At 35.2% G+C, this 24,545-nt stretch overlaps 1 protein-coding gene across 12 annotated transcripts in view; it reads right to left on the bottom strand.

Annotated features, from left to right (window-relative positions):
- The window catches only part of LOC134840695 (potassium voltage-gated channel subfamily C member 4-like), a 78,342-nt gene that overhangs the window by 29,300 nt on the left and 24,497 nt on the right, over positions 1-24,545 (bottom strand). For all 12 annotated transcript variants that reach the window (XM_063856676.1, XM_063856669.1, XM_063856674.1 and 9 more), the window contains one exon: positions 1,647-2,361. In XM_063856676.1, coding sequence (XP_063712746.1) covers positions 1,647-2,361 — 715 coding nt within the window. The remainder of the gene's footprint in view (positions 1-1,646; positions 2,362-24,545) is intronic.

Raw genomic sequence — 24,545 nt, 5'->3', positions numbered from 1 at the left:
GAAGAAAAGAATCTTATGATATGATCGTCCAACTTTTGGATTTAATGCAAGAACAAGCGCTCATAATTATGTTCAATTTTTCTTGAATAACAATTGTTGCGAATCCGAGAAACTTCACAACCATCATCTCTTTAGAACCAACAATAAGCGGTCTTGATTAGGTTTGCTTAAAGTACAAACACTGAACAAAGATGGCACACTGGAATCCAATTATGCTTCATCATAATTTACCTTAATATGTGGAAATTGTGCGTAGCTGGTAAGAAGAAGCGTTCCTGCAAAAACTGACTCTTTTTTGCGACTATTGCCACAAATTTTAAAAAAACTTAGAGGGTTCAAAACCCTGCAGTGCTTACGAAGAAAAAAATAAGATGCATTTTTTTAAGTTTTATCCAGTTTGTGTAAAGCCAATATCTTAACTTTTATTGATACTCTTTATTTTTTGAATCAAACATTGGAAGAAAGTTTTCTTTTACTTTTGTACTTCTTTTAAAAGTTTTCTTTTACTCTTTTACTTTTGATTAAAACAGTGTTGAAACAGAGTTTTCATTAAGTTTAATTGCTGAAATGCTTTTCCAAAAACATTCCTCTAAAAACCAGTGGTCACTCAAGTATAGCTTTTCGAAGAAATCTAGCATATCACGCGACAGTTTCGAATTAATAAGTCCTAAATCAGCTTTTTCAAACATTAGAATGAGAGTTAATGCAAGAACAAAGGTATAACAGTATAGACTGAATATTAACATTGATTTATAACTGCCATAACTGATGATGATTTATCAGGAAAATTTCAAATTTTAATCTGTCTCCAGGTAAAAACTAATCAATCTCTTTCAACGGCGAAATTTCCGCGATGAAATCATTCCTGCATGGCTGGTCCATCTTTCAGTTTTTACTTTCAGTCCATCTCTCAGTACTTGAAGTGCTTACAAACCCAATTTAAACTGACCAATCAATTCAACAATCATGCTTGCTTTTATTCTATCAGTTTTGACGAAAATGCATTTTGGAGCTAAAAAATAAAGTATACGGCCATTTAAAAAAATAACTCATTAAATGTTAAATCTGATTTTTTCCCGAATACTATCTGGGTCATATTCCAATGAAAAGACGACCTCATTAAAAGTGATACCTGTTCATAGTCTGGGATATGAGAAATAAATGGGAAGACAAGTGTAATTGACATTTGGTACTTCGCATTCATGTAGATCGAATTCATTACGCAATCATTGAGCTAGCAAGTTAATAATTGTTCTTTTTTTAAACAGATGAAGCTAAAAGAGACTTATTGAAGTCATATGATTCATAGGATTTAAAATAAGATTAGCAAAATAAAAAAAAAAACCGATTTGGTCTAAGCTAACTTTGAGTTCGCTGCTGCTTTTGCTAGATTACGTAGACAACAAAATAGCCATTCGGAAGTTTTTTTTAGAAAATTACAAACTGATTGTTGTTCCAGAAAACTATACAAGCCTCAAAACTCTACTCTCTTTATAGCAATTTATGAAAAGTTGCACGTAAAGAATTTATGTAAAGTTGCACGTTCTACAAAATCAGAAAAGCACGCTGATGTGGTCTAACAATGATGGCGTTTAAATCAATGCCTAAATGCATATGCATTTCATTGGTAGGTCAAAGAATCATACCTGAGTAGCTTTTGGGTACCATGTCTCCGTAGCCTACAGTTGTCATAGTAACCACACTCCACCAGAACCCATCAATAATAGAGTGGAAATCATTCTTCTTGTGCTTCTGTGCCTTCAGTTCCATCTTTTCGGCAAAGTAAACCATCGCACTAAAGATCACCACTCCGAATATGAGGAACAAAATAAGCAGGAACAGTTCCCTGGCCGAAGCTTTTAAAGTTAACTGGAGAATCTTGAGGCCAGGATGATGTCTGGTGAGTTTGAATATCCTGAGTATCCGGATGATTGACAAGACGTCCAGGCAGTCCTTATAGAGTCCAGTTAGTTTGATCATACGTTGAACTACCTCAATATAGAAATCCACAGTGGCTAAGAAGTCGATGATGTTGACTCCTTCGCGTACAAACTTCTGCTTTTGAGGACTGACCAAGAACCGCATGAAGAGTTCGAACGTGAACCAACTGTTGCAAAGGCACTCGATTACGAAAAGTACACTGTGTGACCTCTTGTCAGACTTCACTTCCACTTCCTCCTGAAGTGTAGACTCCGCCCCTCTGTAGCTGAAATCTGTGCTTGTCATGTTTTGAGTCCCACGACTAGTTGAAGACGTCGAGAACTCCTCTATTGAAACTGTCTCTACGAAAGCTTCGTGGGTTCCCGCGCAAAATGAGCAGATGGAGATGATTATGCATGTCACTGTTATCATGTTGATTAGCTGAAACAAAAAACCAGTGCATGTAGTTTTATTGGAATTAGTTATTGTTTCGACCACATCACGAAGTGATTGGAAAAAAATATAGTATCGAGTGCATTTTTCGGCCGATTTTGACTACCTCGAGGAAAACTCGAAGCGTGGTAGCATATTACAGACCTATAGGCCTGATTTGGATTACATTAATCAGAAAGCATGTTGTAATCTGCGTGTCACTCATTTCACCTCAAAAAACATTAAAAACTGTGGTAAAAAATTAGGTGCTAATTTTTTCGACTGTCATTGTTTTTTGATATGACTATTTTCCAGAATAAATCAAGATTAACTTCGATGCGAAAGAGTCAAACCGTATAGGAAGGGTCCTACGCTGTGCGTCACATTTTTCGTACCATCTTAATACATGTAATTTCATCAATTCAACGCAAAAGTGTGCCAAGTTTTTTCGTACCACTTCAGAAATGTTCAAAAAAAATCAGTAAGAAACTTTATTTCCATTAGCAACGACCCCCACATTGACGTTTATTGAGGTAAAATTGGTGATTTTCCTCCATCCAGGAGCATCAGTTGTCGGGTCCGTCTGGGTTAATTTTTTTTTTTCATTCGTAAAGACGACTTCATCCCAGTTTTTTGGTTTAGTCAACCATTCAGTGCAGAGGCGTACTCAGTTTTCTTTCTGTTTTTTGGTCAAAATTATCGTGATCTTTGCATTTTGTACCTACACCTCATTCTTGATAAGGCCCGATGAACCGTTCTTCTGCTTCTTATGAGGGCTGTCTCCCTCAGGACTTTTGAGGCTGTCACCCTTTCTTTGCGTTTTTTCACTAGAGCAATGCATCGTTTTAAACAGATTTTTGAAGCCAATGGCCACATGCTTGGGTCCTCGCTTTGCTTTCACTCTTGAGAAATCATTCTTGATCATATAATGCACTGCTGATCTTGGTAAATTCAGTTCTTGGCTGATTCGGCGATATGAAAAACCATTTGCAAAATTTTCTTTCGCTAACTCGTTAATCTCGCGTGAGTACATGTGAAACACTGACTGTCAATCAAGTTAAGACAGGTACCTGCTGTATCAATCGTAAACAGAACCATTTGCGCGCAGTTCGTGACATTTTTGAACAAAAACCTAGGGTACGAAAAGTGTTGGCCAACTTTTGTCTTTAAACAAGTGTTTACCATGTATTAAGATGGAACAAAAAATTATGACGCGGAGTGTATTTGAACCTCGAAAAACCATTTTTATTTCATTAACCGATTTCTGTTCTGCCTCGGCTGTGTTTAGCGTTCCAATTTGGACCAGTTTATGAAATCAAACTTTGAATTCGTAGGCAGTAGCAGAAGGAAAAACCAAATTTTGGTTAAAATAAAAAAAACTATAAAAATATGATTTACTCCGCGTTCATCAGAACAGCAAAAAAAAAGTATCGTAAAAAATTAAAATTTTGAAAATACCTGACTCAGTTATTTTACGCAATTCTTCTTAGTTGAGTTCTCCTTATTCTCGATTTTGATTCGTAACAAAGCTAACTAAAAAAATGTCTGATCTGAGAAAGGCATTTTGTAGAATGCGAAGTTTTTGATGCTCCTCGCAAGCTGCGGTCGACATAATCAAGTTATAGATGGAGGCAATCTTGAAATTTTGCACCAAGAAACAAGTTTAGAGAATCATGACATAATGGGATATGTTGAAAATTGTAGCAGCTAATTGAATCAAACATAAATTGAGAACCACCCAAACAAAGTCGCTCATAACTAATTTGATCAACCACCTAAAAATTACTGAAAAGATTGAACTGCAGAAAGAACAATTCCAGTTTCGAGAGTTAGAAGACACTAAAACCCTGCATTTCAACCTCTCGAAAAAAGCAGCTGTTACAGCTTTCCAAGTTCCTGGTCAAAGCACCTGCAGACATTGCTGACCTTTTTGCCGTAAATAAATTGATTGTGATTAACTTTTCCATTATCTACCTTCTGAAGAAAAATTAGCTATTAGTTTAACTGATTGGTCTTCCCGAGGCTAATCGATGGCCTACTTAGGCAATAAAATCCTGATCGTCTACAAAAAATGGTAGATCTCATGTCTCAGTCAATACGTAATCCGTGTAAATTAACTACCTTTTTTACTGTTTAAATAACCTCATTGTGTCGGCTGTCGGCTGAAGAAATTGATACACAACGCTAAATTCGATTAAAACAACATATAACGCCAGAGGTGTCGCTAAATTTAAAACAAAATCGGAATTTTTTGTCTTAGTTTCTAGCCCAGTCAGGAGTCTAAAAAACGAACAACATCCAGTTCTTTTTCTCTTCTGAAAAGCTTACTTATATTTTTAGTTGACAGTATAAATCTAAAAACTTTTTTCTACTTTTTCAAGGTTGTTTGTCTAGTTTTTTTCACATAACTTTTTATGGCAGTTGGCTGCTTAACTAATAGCGGGCCAATTTGACAAATAAAGTGATTTAAATACAAAAAAACCTTCACTTAATTTTGTCTATATTTTTCTGCTCTCTGTTATATTCGTTTCGTTTCATTCAGGGGCGGATCTAGGATTTTCTCGAGGGGGCGGATTTTCAAAAAATTTTCCAAAATTTTGACGACCTTTTTTTTTTAGGTCGACCAAATTGATTTTGAAATGTCGTTTTTGTATGAGTTCTTCGTTATTAGGAAAAAACAAGGAAAGATGGAAGGTTTAATTTGAATGTGGATAGATGATACTGTGGTTTAAAAGTGCTGAACAGTTTTTGTAGCTGGTTCAAAGTTACACAAGATATTGACAAAAAACGGATGATAATTAGTTTTTAAAAGGTTGTGGAATGAAAACAGAGTATTCAGGAATTGAACACTATATGAGTCGCTAGAATTATTTCGATAGATTTTTGGAAATTTTTATAACGAATGAAAGTTTCATTCGTTATAAAAATTTCCAAAAATCTATCGAAATAATTCTAGCGACTCATATAGTGTTCAATTCCTGAATACTCTGTTTTCATTCCACAACCTTCTTTTAAAAACTAATTATCATCCGTTTGTTGTCAATATCTTGTGTAATTTTGAACCAGCTACAAAAACTGTTCAGCACTTTTAAACCACAGTATCATCTACCCACATTCAAATTAAACCTTCCATCTTTCCTTGATTTTTCCTAATAACGAAGAACTCATACAAAAACGACATTTCAAAAGGATAGTCTCAAGATAAAGTTTCATAGTCCTCGGCCAATTTTTGCGAGACTGCATGAGACAATGAAGTCTTTTTTCTGAAAACAAAATTGCTCTTTCTCTTATGAAATAAAAACAAAATTTCTTTTTCCCTTCTCTTAAGTACTCATAACCCATAGTCTTGATGAATAAAAAGTTTAGATCTAGTGATGCTATCCGCATATAGCTTTTGTCTTTTTAAACTTTTCAAACTCGCAAAGGTGCAATTATCATTTATATTCTGAAACCTATTTTTATCTAGTAAATTGTAAGTAACATTACTTTTCTGAAACTTTTTGATTCAGAGAAAACTGATTTGCTCACAAAACCTTGTTAATTCAACCTAAACTAACAAACGTTGTTTGTCCTTTGTTATGTTAATAGTAGCTACAGAATCTAAAATTATAATTTTGCCTATATACTGTACATTAAAAAGTGAAATGAGACTCAAATTCAACTAGGTTCTGCTGCTCTTATTTTACTAATAAGTTGATTTTTATTTGACTTATTTTAGCTATGTGTCCAAACACCTTTCATTCATAAACCTGGTTCCTCCTAGCACGGAATACTCATCTTGTTTGCTGTCAAATTTCCTTTCACTGCCGGAAAAAATGTCTTTTTTTGACTCCTTCATTCTGATACTATTGATTTTAAACTATCTTTGGTAGATGACTGGATTAGGTAGAAACTAACTTTGGTAGAAACTAATCAAAAAGCCCTTCATGAAATATTAAAATTACAATTTTTTTTATTTACTCTCTTGATAACTTGTTCTAAACTGTACTCTTTTTCCTCTGATCTTGTCAGATGGAAAACATTTGAAAAATGGCTATTATTTTTTAAAGTTGTAAGCTGAGTAACTAATTTTGCATTTAAGAACTGTTTAAAATCTCTTTTGTTAAATTTGCCATGCTTTGCGGCCTATATCTTTCAAGTGGGGGTTAGGAAATTAGACGATAAGCAAATTAGACGTGACCAACAAAAACGAATTTAGGCGTTAAATTGTTTTTGGAAAACTGGCATATTAGACGGAAAGCAAAGGGCTAACAAAACTTATTGCTTAAAACAAGTTTTCATAATTACAAAATTATTATATGATCCCATTTCATATCAAACTTTTTATCTTAATTGATTTATAAAATGTTAATTTCAAGTTTATAAAACATTTTTGAAATGCATAAATTATACAATTGTGGCATGTGAAAAATGGGGAATGTGAAAATTGCGGCATGTGAAAAGTTGATTTGCATTTAAGAAAGCTGAACAAAAGTTGATTGTAGTCGGTAAACAAATTTCAGACACGAACAATATAATTACGTCTAATTTCCCGTATTTGTAATTTTGCATCGACGTCTAAATTCGTTTTTGTCGGTCACGTCTAATTTGCTTTTCGTCTAATTTCCTAGGCCCCCTTTCAAGCAATTTAAAAACAAAACTGCTACTGTTTTGCGGGTCTAGGACAACAAGCCGACAGGACTTCAAGCCGACAGGACTTCAAGCCGACAGGACTTCAGGCCGAAATTTAAACTTCACATACACCTCAAATCACTATTTTTTTATCTGTACAACGTTGCTTTTAAAAATTTTAGGCAAGTTTAGACCAGAATAAGCGTTATTCATGACTATAACTCACTTAGAATTGGCACCCGTTAAAAATATCAGCCGGTTTTTGAAATGCATAAAATATAAACAAGAAAATTGCCTTCAACCGTATTTTAATTTTCAACTTTCCTAAACATCATTTGGAGGCTTAAATTTTAATAAAACACCTATAACTACTTAAGAAAGATCATGAAATTGAGTAATTATTCAAAAATGTTTTCAAATTGATCATATTTCATGACTTGATGAGAAAATTTTCGGCTTGAAGTCCCTAATTTTACGATTTGGCTTGAAGTCGCGTCGGCTTGATGTTCGGCACCCCTGGTTTGCTACTGTTTATCCCAGATTTGCTACTGTTTATCTTCGAAAGCCTCTGTTTTAACACTGCTTGCATTCAGTCTTGCCACTAGTTTGAAAAACATATACTCTACTCTACAATCTCCACTAAAAACCCATCCTAAATCAATAGAATTTTTTTGCCTGTTTGCTTTTTATAACAGAACAAAATGTCATCCTACCCCTGAATCATTATTTTAACTGTTCTCAATAATTTTCTCTGAGCAAAGTACATTTTCAATACCTAAATAATACATAAACCCAAGTTGTTATGGAACATAATCATCAAAATGTTGTTAATTTTAGTATCGCCCTCCGTAAAAATCAAATTTTCACAGCAAAATCAAAATAATTTTTGTACAACTAAACCCACACCTGAACTCCACATAGGGCGTGCTGAGTAATACATCAGCAGCTTAGCAAAGCTAGGTGTGCTTCATAGACTTCGAACTTAACAAAAAGATGAACTGACAAAATGGAAATTTTTCGTATTTTGATACCTTTCTGTCATTTTTGAACAGTGAGCACGCGCGCTTATGCCTGTGTGTGTGTGTTTGTGTGTTGGTGTGTGTGTGTGTGTGTGTGTGTGTGTGTGTGTGTGTGTGCGATACACAATCTGTTTCGGTTGTTTTTGTTTCAGTTTTTTTGTTGGGAAAATAATTTGAGTCATTCGTGTCATTTTTCAAATCACCGAGTATAAAAGATATTCGCAACAAAAATCTAAACATTATCTGAACACCTATCTCCAATCCAGCGACCAACAGAACCAAAAACTAAGCAAAACTAGGATTGCCTCACAGGCTTCGTGCTCAGGAAAATACTAGCAAAATAGCAATTATGCTAGCAGTTATTATTTTCTCGATAATCATTACTTTATCGGTTCTCAATAATTTTTTTCTAAGCAAAGTACTTTTTCAATACCTTACTTTTACACTAGCTCAAAATTTTTAAAAATTTCAACAAAATATTGCGCATTTTATTATTGTCCTCCGTAAAAACCAAAATTTCACATAAATGATTAAAATATATTCTAAAAAACTAAACTCAAATCTGACCCCAACAAATTGTGTGCTGAGTATCACATCAGCAGCTTAGCAAATTTAGGTTTGCTTCACAGACTTTGTATTTAAAAAAAGATAAACTGCCAAAATGGAAATTTTATGTGTTTTGATAACTTTATGCCATTTTTGAACAACGAACAGGCGCGATTATGTTTGTGAGTGTGTGTTTTTGTGTATGTGTGTGAGAGACAATTTGTTTCGGTAGTTTTAGTTTTAAGTTTTTTTATGTTTGGAAACTTTTTGAAACCTTTGAGTCATTTTTGAGTCATCGAGGACAAAAGATATACGCATCAAAAATCTAAATAACATCCGAACACATAAATCCAATCCAGAAGCCAACAGAGTCAGCAAAACTAGGGTTGCCTCACAAATTCCGTGCTCAGTAACATAATAGCAATATAGTAACTATTCTAGCAGTTATTCTTTTAGGTAGTAGTCTCTCTTGTTAGACATTTTTTGGTACCTTTCAGTTCAATTTTGAATAACCAAGCGTGCGAGATTGTGTATGTGTTGACCAAGTTTTTTTTAGCGGGGTATATAATTTTTATCAAGTATAATTTTTTTCTACTTTTTTTCAAAATATATTTAGAAAGAAAACACTCAAAAATTAAACTTTTCTTTTTTACTATCGTATTTTTAGAAATTTTTTGACTTTTTCGGATTCACTTTTTTAGGATTGACTTTTTCCACTTAGAGCGTCCACAGGCAAGAGAAAATTAAACCGATAAATTAGGAAGAAACTATCAATTTTTGTTTCTTCATATTTTGTTTCTTCAATTTTTGAATCAGTTCAATTTTTGTTTCTTCAAATAAGTGCGCAGCTGAAGAACCAATAAACACGAAACTAAAATCAACAATCAGTGGCTTTAGTGGCTAACATGGATTGTTAAATGAAGCTTTTAAAGTACCAATTGTTATTGAAAACTACATCAAAGAACCATGCGGGTATTTTTTGACAAAATTCGTCCCGCATTAGCAGGTACTAATTATTTCACATAATCACGTGGAAACAAAAACACATTTTTTCCACATCAACCCAGTTGGTCTGTCCCTTTGAGAGGTCGAAAACACAGCAAGATTAATTAATTTTTGTATCCTGCCCTCCCCTCAATTGTCCGCTTTAATTTCCGACTGACGATCATTCGCACCCGGATATCACGTGAATTAACCTCCCGGATGTCATTTGAACGTGCTATTACAACCGTTAACCTTACCTCACATAGTTAAGCCCATTTTGCTTTAAAAAATATGTTTATGAAAAAGTTGTTCGAGTATGCGATCGAGCCATTAGGGTTAACAGGTATTGAGGCAGAATTGATATTCGCATAAGACTCTTGTCACTATTATGCCGGCGGACAAGCGTGCTCCTAAATTGATATGTGATATTATCTGCAGATTTGGCGGGGAGCTCAAATTTTTAAATTAACTCTTTTTTTTTTGCAATCAAACCGCTTCAAATTAGCATTACATTAAAAATTTTGTTGGTGCTATTTAGCTGCATGAATAAAATGGAATTAAAAAATGTGAGATTAAAAGGAGCCGTTTTGTTTTATAATTGACTACTCCTTTCATTTTTTCTCCCTCATTCTCAAGCGCTATCTTAACTTCTGGTTTATCAGTATTGTGAAGGGTTGCCCTAATTGAATTTGCACATTTCACACGCTGCTAAGAACTGAGAGAACCTTTTGAATAATTGAAAGTGTCGTTCTAAGTGTTTTACAATTATAAGACCGCGAGAAGAAAAAACGTATTTTCTTAAGCAAAACCGCCTAATTCACTTGATATTTGAAAGAAACCACATGAAACCCGCAAACGGCGTCCGGTTGTAAGGACGTTTCTCCCCGATAAGATCAAATTCAGTTGAAAATGAGGGACTACAGGGGGTAGACAAATGCCCATCTCACATTCTATGGGAGCAGGACCCATCTAGGAGTTTCTCAGGGGGTGGGGGGTGTGCGGGGAAGAAAACTTTCAAGACATTTTCAAAAAATCTTTTTAGATTGACTTAACTGATTTTCCGAGAAACAGCAGGAGAAATTTTGCAAAAAAAAACACGCCAAAAATGCAAATTTTAGATCAGGCACGTTTTGGAAGGTTTCAACACTACCTCAGAATAACTAAAATTTGAAGAAAAAAAAATCTCCTGTCTTAGCACCCAAACGACCGGACCTAAGCTGGTAACAAATTTGATAGAAAAATTGCACGGGGATAACATTCACGATGAAACTCACAAAGCACCATGAAAACTGTTCTTTAAAATAGAACATTTAAACTCTTTTTTTAAATTAAGGCAGCATTTTTTAAAGCTACTCATGTATACAATAGTTCTCACATCAGTTCAAATTTTAAAATTTAAAAACCGCTCTTCAAAGTGCCTATAGTCAGTAGCGGATTTAGGGGGGGGGGGGGCGGGGGATTGGACGATTTCCTCTTCTTAGGGGTTCGACCCCTGCCGACCCAAAGGGTCCCCCCTTTGTACTATTTTAAGATACCCATTTTGGCTGACTGATTTTAAAATTTTTCTAAAGGCGCCTTGGGCGCCAATCTATAGTAAATTTTGAGGTCGAATTTTCTCAAAAAGGCCTAAAAATGCTTTTTTTTGGCCTTTTTTCGAAAGTTTGCCTGCGGGGGAGAAAAATTGGTCAAATTAGGGTCTTTATAGTATTTATAGTGGTTGGAGGGAGCTCAGAAAATCAATTTGGTCGACCTAAAAAAGAGGTCGACATAACTTTCAAAAAAAAATTGAAAATCCGCCCCCACCTTTGAGAAATTCCTTCTGCTTATAGTACCTTCTCGTTCCAAAAAGGACAATCTTTTCAAATACTAATTGAAGCAAAGGCTCGCATCAGGGCAAAGCCCTGGATATTGTACCTACTACTGTTTAAGGTCTATGGAGTAGTGTTCGTTTTGAAATTTTCAAAAAAAATTAAAATAAAGGAACTTTGTTTGAAAATCATTCCCCCACACGATAGGTTAAGTACCGAGTGTTATTTTTTGCATATAGCAAAAATTTGAATCGACTAAATAATATGTCTTCATTTAATTTGAAACGAGTTCTACGAGGAATTAAATATCCGCGTGCGCGTTAATAGCAGGAAATATATCGTGCGATAATTAACCCAATTCGACCAAATCAGCTATCTTTTAACCCCCGTAACTTTACAAAAAATAATCATATGTGAAACACCTTTTTAAGTTTGAGCTCAAGACAAAATTTTTGCAAATAATATTTTTAAAATTCTCAAAAAAAATCGCAATTTAAGAAATCGATATTTGTCTGGAGACAAACCCATCGATCGCAAATATTCCGTGTCACGTTGTTCTGATTTCAAATAGAAACAGAAACATGAATTATTTTATTGCGTTCACAAAATGTGACGCCGCCGCCACCACTAAAGAAATATGTTTTTATTCCCTTGCAAAAGGAAGGGAAATGCTATTGGAATAATTCGTATAACGTTTTAAGCATTGAGAATTGAAACGACTATTCTCATTCAATACGAATAATAACGATTCCTCTCGTAAAGTACAAGCATACGAAACCTTCTTCTCGTAAAATACGAATGTACGAATAAAGAATACGAAGTTAAAAGAAACTTCTCATTTGATACGAAAAGTGGCGTGATTTCCCCATCTGAGTATAAATAGAAGCTCAAAACTACGGGAATTCATTCCCAACAATTTCTCTTCTAACACCACAACCTCCCTCTCTAATATCCCAACAACTTCTCTTCTACCACCACCACCACTCTCCTCAACCACCCCAACCCTTCTCTAAAATAATATTCAATCTCAGAGAATAATATCTTCTATCTCACCGTAAAAAATAAATATTGAGTCAAAAGGCAACTTGCTGTAAATTCATACTAACTTCTTTTTTTAATAAAATATTTCTCAGCGAATTTTAGATTTACTTTCTAAGATAGAAAGTAGAAAGGACCCTTTATTCCTAGCAAGCGTTTTGTCCGACGTAAAGAGTTTTTGCTAGCGTAATAAATTGGTGCGACCAGTGAGGCACACCTTCTAAAAATTCGCAAAAATTGCTAAAGTCTCAAAAAGAGATAAGCAGCAAAGATTCCAATTCTCAAACTGGAGAATTGTTGAAATTTCTCTTACAAATAAAGAGAAGTAATAAATTTCCAAATCGGAAATTTAAGTTCTCTAAACAAATTTATAAACTTTTCTATCTTTTTTTTTAAGTTCTAAACTAAATATAAAATGGCTGATACCCCAATATCCCATCCCAACTTGTCTTTAATGACATTTTTGGGAAACGATCCGAACCAAAATGCTACAGCTTTTTGGAATTCAGTTGAAAACAAAATTCTTTTCTCATTAGGTCAAAGACCTGCTGATAATGATGCACGACGCAGCTATGATAGCAGACAACGATCCCTATTCGGATCATTGTTAACTGATACATCTCTTGAATGGTTCAATGATAATGTAACCAATGCTACCACATGGGCACAACTCAAAGATCTCTTCCTAAACAGATTTACTGACGGACGAGATCAATTCAAACATAGAATTGATGCTGAAAATGCAGCTCGCCAAGATGGCGAATTAATAAAAAATTACTTCCACAGAATTAAATCTTCTGTAGATAGAGGATGGCCCGAAAGTATTGATGAAACCGTTCATGCTACTGAAGCTGCTCAAAATGCTGAGAGAACTGTACAAACCAGACAAAGAAGTCAAAAGTATATCGATTTCTCAATTAAGGGACTAAGACCTCTAGCCCTTAAGCAAAAAGCTCATGAATACATGATAGAGCATCCAAATGCCAATTGGGATCAATTCACAAATCATGTAATCACTAAGGATCTAACATTCATTGTTGCAACTGATCCTGCTAATAAGTCAACAACGGATAAAATGACTTCATTAGAAACTCAAATTAAAGAACTAACTAAATTGATCAAGAATCAAGAAGTTAGTGCAATCAATGATCAGAATTCATTTCAACGACGTCACCCTGACATCAAGGGAAGACCTAATAGTACACGATTCTGCGAATATTGCAGAATGAATGGACATTCTATATCTAGATGTTCAAAAAAGCAAGTTCAGGACGAAGTAAATAAGTTGCGAAAAGAGCTCACAACAAAAAAATGAACGAAGAGTTTCATTTGAAACTGATTATAAACGAAATCGAAGACCAAATAACTTCCCTAACCAGAGTAACCCTAACCCAAGCAACCGGTTTTGGGATAACCAAAACAGATCTACTAACAATTCAAATCCTAGCCAAAATAACTATGGCATTCGCCATAATTATAACTATAACGGAAACAATTTCCAAAAGGCTAATGCACAATCGTCTTTCAATAACAAAAGACCCCAAACCTATGATGATAGGTATCCCAGAGAAAACAAATTCAGAGAAAATGAACAAGTTGCTAAACAGTTCTACGACCAAGAAAATAGGCAATTCAATAGTAACCCTAGAGGTCGACCATATAACACTGGAAGCTATAATAGCAATAACAGTCGAGACTCAACGCGATCTCAATCACCAAATTTTAGATCGAATCAAATACAGTCTGAAACTACCCATTGGGTTGAGGATGAAGTCAATTACTGTGATGCTATCACTGATTTCTTTCCTTTAAACTATTAAAGTCTCCGAAACCAAGCGATGATAGTAATCCTAAATCAAGGATATATCTTAGCTTATATCATTTTGCCACCGGAGACAAAAATAATAATAGTGGACTTAAAATTGAATTCATGATTGATCCAGGATCAACTTGTAGTATCATAAACTACCCAACTTATCAAGAATTGGAAAAATTAGGTCAAAAAATGACAATTTACCGATCCAAAATTAAAGCAAAGACTTATAATGGATCTGATATACGTATGTTTGGCCATACATCTATTCAATCTGGTTTCGACACTGATGGAAATTATCCATCTAACCACAAAGTGTGGATAACTGAAGAGAAGACTGCTAATCTGTTAGGAGTAGACTTTTGTCATCTCTTCTTAAAAGCTCTCTACTTTGATATCCCCGCAGTTGAGCTCAAATCAAAAGAAGGTGTAATATCATACGGGTTGATGAACAACGATAAAGAATATCCTAACGTTTCAAAAATTGTCTCAATTAACTTGAAAGAACCCCTGTTCATTCCAGCACGCTCTACATACTTATACAAACACTTGGCTGAACCAAATTCATACTTTGAAAAAGGGACTACATTCCTGCCTCATAAAAATACAACCAAAACCGAATTGGTTTTCATTAACACAGTTTGTACTCAAATTGAGCAAAGCCTACCTATCCTAATTGAGAATCAGAAAGATCATCCTGTCACACTAAACAAGTGTGTACTAGGCTATGCAGTAACTGATATTCAAGGATACGAGGATAAAATATTTGCTATCCACGATTGTGATGAGTTCACAACGAGAATTTTAAATGAAAGTTCAGAATTCGATAGCTGTTTCATGCTGAATACTGTTGTCAATACAACACAGGAAAGTAATACTCAATTATCCGGCCCCTGTCTACAATATGTAGACTTCAAAAAAAGGTCCATATTCGAATCGAATATGCCCATTGCCCATACAATCTCTGCAGATAGGGCAATGAAAAAAGGATTTGCTGAATCAATTAGCAAAAGGTATCCTGAGCTACGACACTTTTGTAACTCAATACATGCTAACATTAACGATATTCTCATCTTCACTGATCCAAAATCTGGACAAATCATATATAACCTGATTACCAAACAGAGGTACTTTCAGAAACCCACTTACGACGCTATATTCAATACCTTGTCCGAAATGAAAGATCATGCTATAGCAAATAACATTCGATCTATCGCAATGCCCAAAATTGCTTGTGGCTTATATAAAATGAATTGGGAAGAAGTTTCCAAAATCATTGTCGATGTATTCCAACATTCTGGAATTACTATATTTGTCTATGTTTCAGGACAAGAAATCAAGGACATGCCTGCCCTTGAAGTGTTTGATACAGAGAATGTATCAGAAATATTTGAACAAATTGGTTCAGATATAGTCAAAGTATGCAAAAATGAAAACGAAATAGCAACCGACTTTTCTAATGATGCAAAGAACCTTTGCAGGCCTCCCTTGAAAGAACAATTTAAAAAGTACCGAAACAAAGAACATAATGATCGGCTAATTGCCTTTCTAGTCAACGAAACCTTTACCCAATACTCCTCAATTGATAAGGACAATAGTAGTACTTTGGAAAAAATCGAAACTACTATTAAATTTTTATCTGACTTCGATTTCACACAAAGTGATATATCGGATGATGAATTTGCAGATCTAATTCAAATGCTGATAGAGGATCAAGATGTTTATTCTCATCACAAATATGATATTGGAAAAACAAAACATAAATTCCATATACCACTCAAAAAGGACGCAACGTTCAAAAAACAACCCTATGATATGAACTCATGGTTCGTAAATCCAGTCATCATTCTTCCAAAAAAAGACTACGTTAAGTTGGTCTTGGATGCTAGGTATCTAAACTCAATCACAGATACTAGCAATTGTAGTTGGCCATTAGAACCACTACAAGTTCTCATGACCCGAATAAACGGATCATACTTCACAAGTAGTGATCTCTCTTGTGCCTACCATCAAGTACCTCTAACAGATGAGGCACAGAAATTAACAAGCTTTATTGTAGGAGGTAGACAATATACCTACCAAGTTGGTTTCTATGGTTTGAAACCACTTCCAAATTTATTCAGTAAACTAATGAGATATGCCTTCGGACCCCTCATTAAAGAAAAAAAAGCAATTACTTACATAGACGACACTCTGTTACAGAGTCAAAGTAAAAATGAAATGTTTGACACAATTCGAGAATATCATTCTCTTTTACGGAAGGCCAACTTAAAAGCTGCCCCTGACAAAACTTTTTTCTTCCTAAGAAAAGTTAAATTTCTAGGCCACGTTGTCTCTAAAGATGGTCTTTCCCCAATCGCTTCACGAATTGATGACATAAAAAAATTGAAATCCCCTGAATCAAAAACAGAAGTTCTAGGAGTATTAGGTGTCATGGGATTCTACAGCACATACATCATCAATTTTCATGTGGACGCAAAATGTCTATATGAACTGGCAAACAGTAGTGATAAGTTTCATTGGCTACCATGCCATGAAGAAGTTTTTCAAAAACTGAAAGACAAATTCTGTCATGATATTTCAAATGCCATACCTGATGTAAACTACCCATTCCACATTCACGCCGACTCCTCAAATGTAGGAACCGGATGTATACTCATCCAAGACTTCCCTGAAGGGAAAAGAATTGTTTCTGCCAATTCTAGAGTCTTTGATAAAGCTGAGCAGAAAATGTCTACTCAACATCGTGAATTATGTGGAATAATATCTGCTTTGCAAACCTATGAATTCTACATTATAGGTTCACCCTTTCCTCTATACCTATATTGCGACCACAGACCTATTCTCGTCTTATGGTCCAGAAAAGGACAATTTTCTCATAGATTTTTCAAATATCAAGTCGTATTGACAAAATTCAACAATTTGAAAATAATCTATACCCCAGGTTTAAACCTAGCCTTTCCTGACTTATTGAGCCGAAATGTACCCATCGCTGATATCAAAAGATATCAACTAGAACACAAAACCATTCCAAACGATATAAAGTTCATCCTAGACAATGGAGAACAAATATGTTATTCAGTACTCCACAAAGATGATAACATTTTTCAAAACGATTGCTATCCAGTCATTGCTCAAGTGCAAGGCGGAAAAAAAAAATTAATCAACATAAGTGACAGAGGAGACTTCAGCATTGAAGATGCTCCAGAATATTTTGAAGAATCTTGTAGTGCGATTCAAAATATAACAGATTTCTTCCGATTTGGCAAACAAATTAACCAAATCAAACGGCTATCTATACCAGATATAAACAATGAAAACATTTATGAAGAAATTCCAGATGAAGTATCTGCACTTGATGATCCTTTGGAAAATTCAGAATGGCTTGACTTATATGAAGGCAATGTTGAGAACAACCTTCTCAACGACCTGGTTAAAGCAAAAAATGATTTTGCAACCAAAACAAAATCCTTGAGGTTAATTGAACCCCTAAGTCTCCAATCTGAAGAGAATAAATCAGATTCTCTTGAACTGATAGCAAAAATGACCGACTTTGCTAAAGAAGCAAATTTAGACGTTGAAACAATTATGCAATAGCAGTGTAACGATACTGTAATCATAGATATCAAAAATTGCATAAAGCAAAACGAAAAGCCAGAAAGAAACAAAAAAAATCCTTATCGTGAAGAAAAAGGATTAAAAGCCTATATCAGGCAGTTCGAATTATTATTCATTGAAGACCAACATGATCTTCTATGTATTAATGAATATAATTATGACTACACTAAGAGTCCAAAAATTTGCTTACCCATCTCTCTAGTGCTAAACTGCTTTGAGTTAGCTCATAAGCATCCTCTTAGCGGTCATCACGGCGAAACAAAAACTTTGGAAATAATCAAAAGATATTTCTATTGGCCCGGACTCTATAAATGGGTCAACATGCTTCTTCATGATTGCGTAGAATGTCAGAAAAATAAACCTAAACGAAAAGACCTGAATGAAGCTCCATTACAACAATGGGGACAATTAGAAACAATCCCAATGAAAACGATCCACATTGATCATAAAGGTCCACTTAGACCATCAAGTCACGGCAAAAACTTTTGCTTAGTTGTGATAGATGCCTTCTCTAGATATCTTCAAGTATATTCATGCACCCATGCAGACTCTAAGGAAACTATTAAGCTCTTAGAGAAATACATCACAACATTTGGTATTCCACAACAAATTATTCATGATAATGGAAGTGCATTCATGAGTAATGACTTTGCTCATTGGTCCTCTGAATTGGGAATAACCCTGAGACCAAGAACTACTTACTCGCCTTGGACTAACGGAAAAGTTGAAGTCCAGAATAAACATTTAACCCAGTACTTTCGACATTTCTTGAGTACCTCAGGCTCAAAATGGTCTGAATTAACAAATAAATTTGCTTTTGCACATAACACCGCCATTAATTCAAGTACAGGTTACACTCCATATGAGATTGTCTTTGGCATAAAACCTCAGGTTGCCCTTAGCCTTAAATTAGGCCTCTACCGCGACCAAAACAAAAGATGTACCTCTGAATTTTGCGCTGGTCTCGAAAATCATGCTCATACCGAGCATAAGTCAAACAATGAGACCATAGATAGATTTCTAAAAAATCAAATTTCCGCCGAAATACTAAGAAGGGAAAATGATTTTAAGTTGATTTATAGTAACACCTATACCCATTGCCGCCGCATCACTAATAAGGCCCACATGTTCCGAAATCAATTTAAATTAGGACGGCCTATAAAAGAAGGCACAAAAGTGTTACTAGAAAACAGATCCAAACCACTATTGAAAAGTCAAAAACTTTTGAATTTGAGATCTGGACCTTACACCGTAATTGAAAAAATCACGGAAGTAACATACGGAACTCAAAATGATTTCACTAACGAAGAAAAGATTGTCCACCGCAATCATATTGTTGAATACTTTCCTAAAGAACAACAAATGCCCAAGCTACTACAAGAGTACTCTAGTGATTTATTTTCAAGTGATTTTTATGATCATATAACAAATCATCAAATCGACTCTTTCAATAAACCTAAACAGGTTGAAAATCTACAATACCAGTTTTGGCCAGTAGTCAACAATGGTTATCAGCAAATGACTGATCATACCCCTACAAATGAGGATCAAAATAGAACTATTGTCCAAGATCAATCATTAGATTCAGGCAGAGAAACTATGCATCTAAGAACTTTGTTCGATGCGACTGCGATTGACCAAAATCTTAGACCTATTCGAAGTTCAACTCCCTATCCTGCTGATAAAACCCCTAATCCTTCAACAAGTCAATCTAGTAGTTATGGCCACCGCCGCCTACCTAGCCGCAGTATAAGTCCTAATACTAGTCTCGCAAATGACTTTGGCCGCCGCCACCAAAATATAACAACACAATATAATACTCCCCGTCCTCCTGATATCCCTCGTTTATCTGAATCATCAGAAAGCTTTACTGATGGAAAAAATATCCCTCATAGCTCTCAGGAAAGCTTCTATGAGAACACTCGATCCGCACCTGGATCACTTTCTGAATCCAAAAAACCTAAACGGACAAATCGTCCTACAAACTTTTATGGAACTACAATTCCATCTAGTCTAATTGGCAAATTTAAAAAGAAATAAAAACACTAAACCATTTATTTGGCCAAACTAAATATTTTTTTAAATTCTTTCTATTGGCCTTTTTTTTTTTTTTTCTTTTCTACTTTAAAAATATTTCGTTTGTAATAAAAACACAAAACACCAAAAATAACATGTTAATAAATAAATTTAAAAATAACTTTTATAAATACAAGATTTAATATCTGTGTACGATTTCACTAGTTTTGCTGCCGCCATCTTTTCCAACGAGTTTTCCGCGGCCCTACTCAGGCTCCTCACTGCAAACTGCAGCGCTGAGTAAGGCCGCCACCATGCTTGATATACCTCCTCCAACATAATATCAAGCTCTATTTTTCGTCTAAACTCTGCCTCTGCCACTGGCTTTTTGAAGAATTCTTCTTGAAACTAAAACAAATTTATATAGTATTTCTATGTTGCCATGCCACTTGAATAAAAAAAAAATTTTTTTTATTATTTTCAAAATTTGGTGTATTGTAAAACAAACTTACATCCTCTCCAAAGAATATGGACAAAAAGTCCATTGTCTCTTGGGAAACCACATGGTTTCCACCCCATGGGCTCCGAAGTTTCTTCGCGAAGCACCTACTTTGTATTGAGCCCAGCTCAAACAGTTCATCAGTATTCAGGACCGGATACTTGAAGATGTAACTCCGATCCATGAATACCATGAATTCCATGGGCGTCAGATTTGCACCCTTTTCGACTAAACCGTCGTAGATTTCGACCCTTCTCTCCACTTCCTTGTCCTCCAGCAAGGCTTCGTGTGTGAAATCTAACTCATCCCGCAAGTTCAAAAACTTCTCGGGGAAGTCCACCAGATTGTCTTCAGGCTCGATATAACTCATTTTTCAGAAAGCAAAAATTTTTAAAAGACTGAGATAACAGATGAAGTTTAAACGGAAAGCAAACAAATGATGTTGCTTTTAGTCCTCTTTTATGGAGAGATGTTTTTTTCATTTTCCTCCTCCAATAAGGAAGGGGAATGCAGTTGTTAAAATTAACATCAGCATAAACGAATGAGTATCATTCCACTGCTAGATCTCAACAAATCAAAACTAAGTGGAAAAACCACGACATTAAGCCAGAGTGGAAAAACCACAAAACGAATGGCGAATGAATTACGACTTAAAAAGAGTCACTTCCGAAAGACGCCGAATAACAACGGCCAATCAGAGCTTAGATTTGCAAAAAAGCAAAAACAGCCTTTAAAAACTAACTGATATACAGTTGTTTTCATTCTTACTCAATTCCACATCTTCCATTCAAAACCTCCTCTCTCTCCAAAAAATAAATCTGCCGAATTCCTCAACAAAATTGAAATCTAACTCAGATTTCCCATCACAAAAAATCCACAAAAATGACAAATCCAAATAGTGAACTAGAGGAAGGTGAACTAATGGACCAAGATCCTGTTCTAACCACTCTCGAGGAAATGCTTAAAGTGATTACTTTTAAAAATTCTTTTGCTATCATTCACCACCAAAAAATAAATTTGCAAAAAATTTGTTTGGTTGGTCTTTTAACTCTAATAATACTTTCGAATCAAACCTCAGCATTTGATCCGAAAGAACAATTATATGCAAATACTGCAAATAATCTTCGGGTTGCTCATTATGATTGTCAACTAATGACTTCTAACAAAATGTTCTCTCTAAATAAAGTAGCACCTTGCAAAGTCCAACCAGAAAATATTAAAGTAGCTCATGCTTATGTTACTCTATATCAGAGACATTATCGCACAAAAGTAAATGCGACAATCTGTCGAATCAAACACCAATCAATGCGTTGGTTCTGCGATTCTTTTGATTCGAGTGGTATCGACGCTCGACAAAATATGATCACTACTGATCTCCATTTATCTGCCGATCAATGTAAATCGGCCGCCGACAGAGGCTATCTTAACCTAGGCTATGCTAGTATTGGAAATATTCCTTTCAAAATTAATGTTAAAACAGTAACTAATGCCCATGCTGGCAAAGTTGACGGCGAACATCATAACGAATGTGATGGCCGTTCTTGGATTAAATTGGACACTTTTGAAACTTACATGCAAAATGTAACTCTGACTGTTAACCTCAAAGATGGAACAGTCAATAATTGGCAAAACATTCCTTTGCCCTGTCCAGTGTCTACAAATGGATGTGAAACAACATCCTTAGACGCTTTTGCTTATACTTGGGAAGAACCCAACAATTGCATTTTCACTGTTTTAAACAGACTTCCGGCTAAAATGATTCAAAACGAAGAATCATACTACATAATTAAAGGCGATTCTAGCCCATCTATTCATTCTACCCATACAAGGGATTCTCAAAAATTTATGCTACAGGTGATGAATAAACCGCAATCTCTTTGTGGTCATCCCAGAATAGTGTATCCAACTTCATATGATTCACTTTTTATTGCATACACTGACGGTTTCAATATGGATACTGGAATCCAAGTTAAACCAACCCCAGAAACGGGAACTATTCATAATGCCGGCCAACCAAATTCTACTTTTCTCACATTAAGTGATGATTCGCCGCCACTCCAATTTTCAAGTCATCAAATTGACTACGAAGCTCATATAGGTACCAAATTGGACTATATTCTTTTTTATAGCTTCTACATGCTCAGAACGGCCGAGTTAGCCCTTCTGCAAAATCAATGTGAGCTAGAACGCTCCTCAATATTAAATACTTTAATGCTTTCACTTGAAAGCCCACGTTTGGCTGGCTATATTCTAACCAAAAACCGCTCTATGTTCTTAGAGACCAATGGCAATGTTGCCTGGCTCTATCATTGTCCAAAATTTTATTCACCTTTGCAATTAATGGATGAATGCTATAATCGCATTCCCATTGTGTATAAGGAAAACATTCGATTTGTCGATCCAATTACGCGACAAACTTTTCAGTCGGCAGATCTACAAGACTGCTCCGACAAACATTCGAATCTCTTTCAACTAGATGTTGATGATGATAAGTCCTGGATTGAATTAACCCCTCAAATTACAAGGGTTACAGGACCATATCTCTTTGAACCAAAAGAGATAATTCAAAAGATTAAGCATTCTTTAGCCTCTAGCCAAGGCGCTTCAATCTACACTTATGCTCAAATGCAAAAATTCTGGAATATGATTTCCGATAATTCAGAGATGAAAGGAATACTGCAAAAAGTATCCAGGTCCTTTCTAAATGCTAAAAAAATTCTTTTCAAGGACTCATACAGCCCACTAGGCTCTTCCCAAACAATCTATTTGGACTATCTCATCTCTCCAAACTTTTGGAAAAACGAATACACCCGTATATTTGGAAAAGTACAATACTATTTAGAAAAATGCGGAATAGTCTTCGCCTCTTTTCTATTTGTGAAATTCATACTAGATTGCCTAGTATTCATAATAAAGGCTATGCATATTCAGAAAATCACCGGCCGCTCACTACATTTTGGCAAAGTATTGCTTGCCGCTTCATATAATATACTTTTCACTTCCATAGTGACCTCAATTTTCACTCAAGATGAGCAAACTGAAAAAATAGAACAAGAATGTGATCAGAAAATACAAGCCCCTCTTTTAGAGGAAATTGATAAAATAAACCAGGATCGCATGTATCCTCATATCCAATTAACAAGTTTTGAGAGAAGAACTCAAAACTTGGATCACCCAACAAACCCAGTCTAATAAAAAAAATTCTACTGTTCTAGGATATACCAACTGATTCAACTATGGACGCAACACTTGATGACGACTTGAGAGATTTCGAGGATCTCCTCTCACTTCTGCCACCAACTGATCCACTGGACTCGCAGATTTCAGCATTCACTCAACAACCAACTGTTTCTACTACTACAACACCCACTGCAAAGCCGACCTCAACACGATCCTTCGTTGAGCCACTACTTCAAACCAGTTCAGCTGTCCCGATAACTACAGCATCACAGCCACCACCCCTAAAAATTTCACCCCCTGATTTTAAAATACCCCTGGTTCCCTCGAATTCTAAAATTAAAAAACGGACCCAGATTGTAAGACCATATAAGATACTAACGGCAAATACGCCGGTATCAACTTCTCATTGTCCAATGACCATTAGGCGACAGCCCTTGCACCCCATTGAATTAAACACTAAATTACATATTCAGTTAGAAAGGGAACGATACATTAATTCTAAAAGCAATCCTGGCTTCGATATGGATCTCAAATATGCTTTGAATCCATTAATCAATCGTTTTAAATTAGAAGCCTATCACCCTATAAAAAAAATGTATTCCATAAATAATTCCCTTCTTGAATATCAAAAAATCTACGTCCCAGCAAAATATCTGACAGCAAAATTACAAACCCCCCAGTTAGATGACTATACTGAGCAAATTCAGCGCAGTCATATACATGAAACGCACCAAATCCGGGAGCTGAAAAAGCAAATCCACAATTTGAAAACAAAAAATCACCAACTTATAGCCCGGGTGGAAGGAAAATTGTAAGAAACATTTATTCTTTCGCTTTATATAGCTATGTAGTATAGCTATTGATTTCCTTTCTCAACAATTTTGACTTTTATAAAAAACAAAAAACACAAAAATACCCCCTTTGTATGAACCAGTCCTCCCCTTATTACGCGTTTGGACAGACTTCACATACTTCAGGAAGAAAAGGAGACTTCGGAAAAAGAATGTTTAAGGAATAAAACTAACCTTCAAACTTTTGAGAAACAGATAATTTTGATGTAT

Source organism: Symsagittifera roscoffensis, chromosome 2 (assembly GCF_963678635.1).
Source record: "Symsagittifera roscoffensis chromosome 2, txSymRosc1.1, whole genome shotgun sequence".
NCBI lineage: Eukaryota > Metazoa > Xenacoelomorpha > Acoela > Convolutidae > Symsagittifera > Symsagittifera roscoffensis.
Note: the sequence above shows the minus strand (reverse complement) of the source record. Positions and strands in the feature narration are given on the sequence as shown.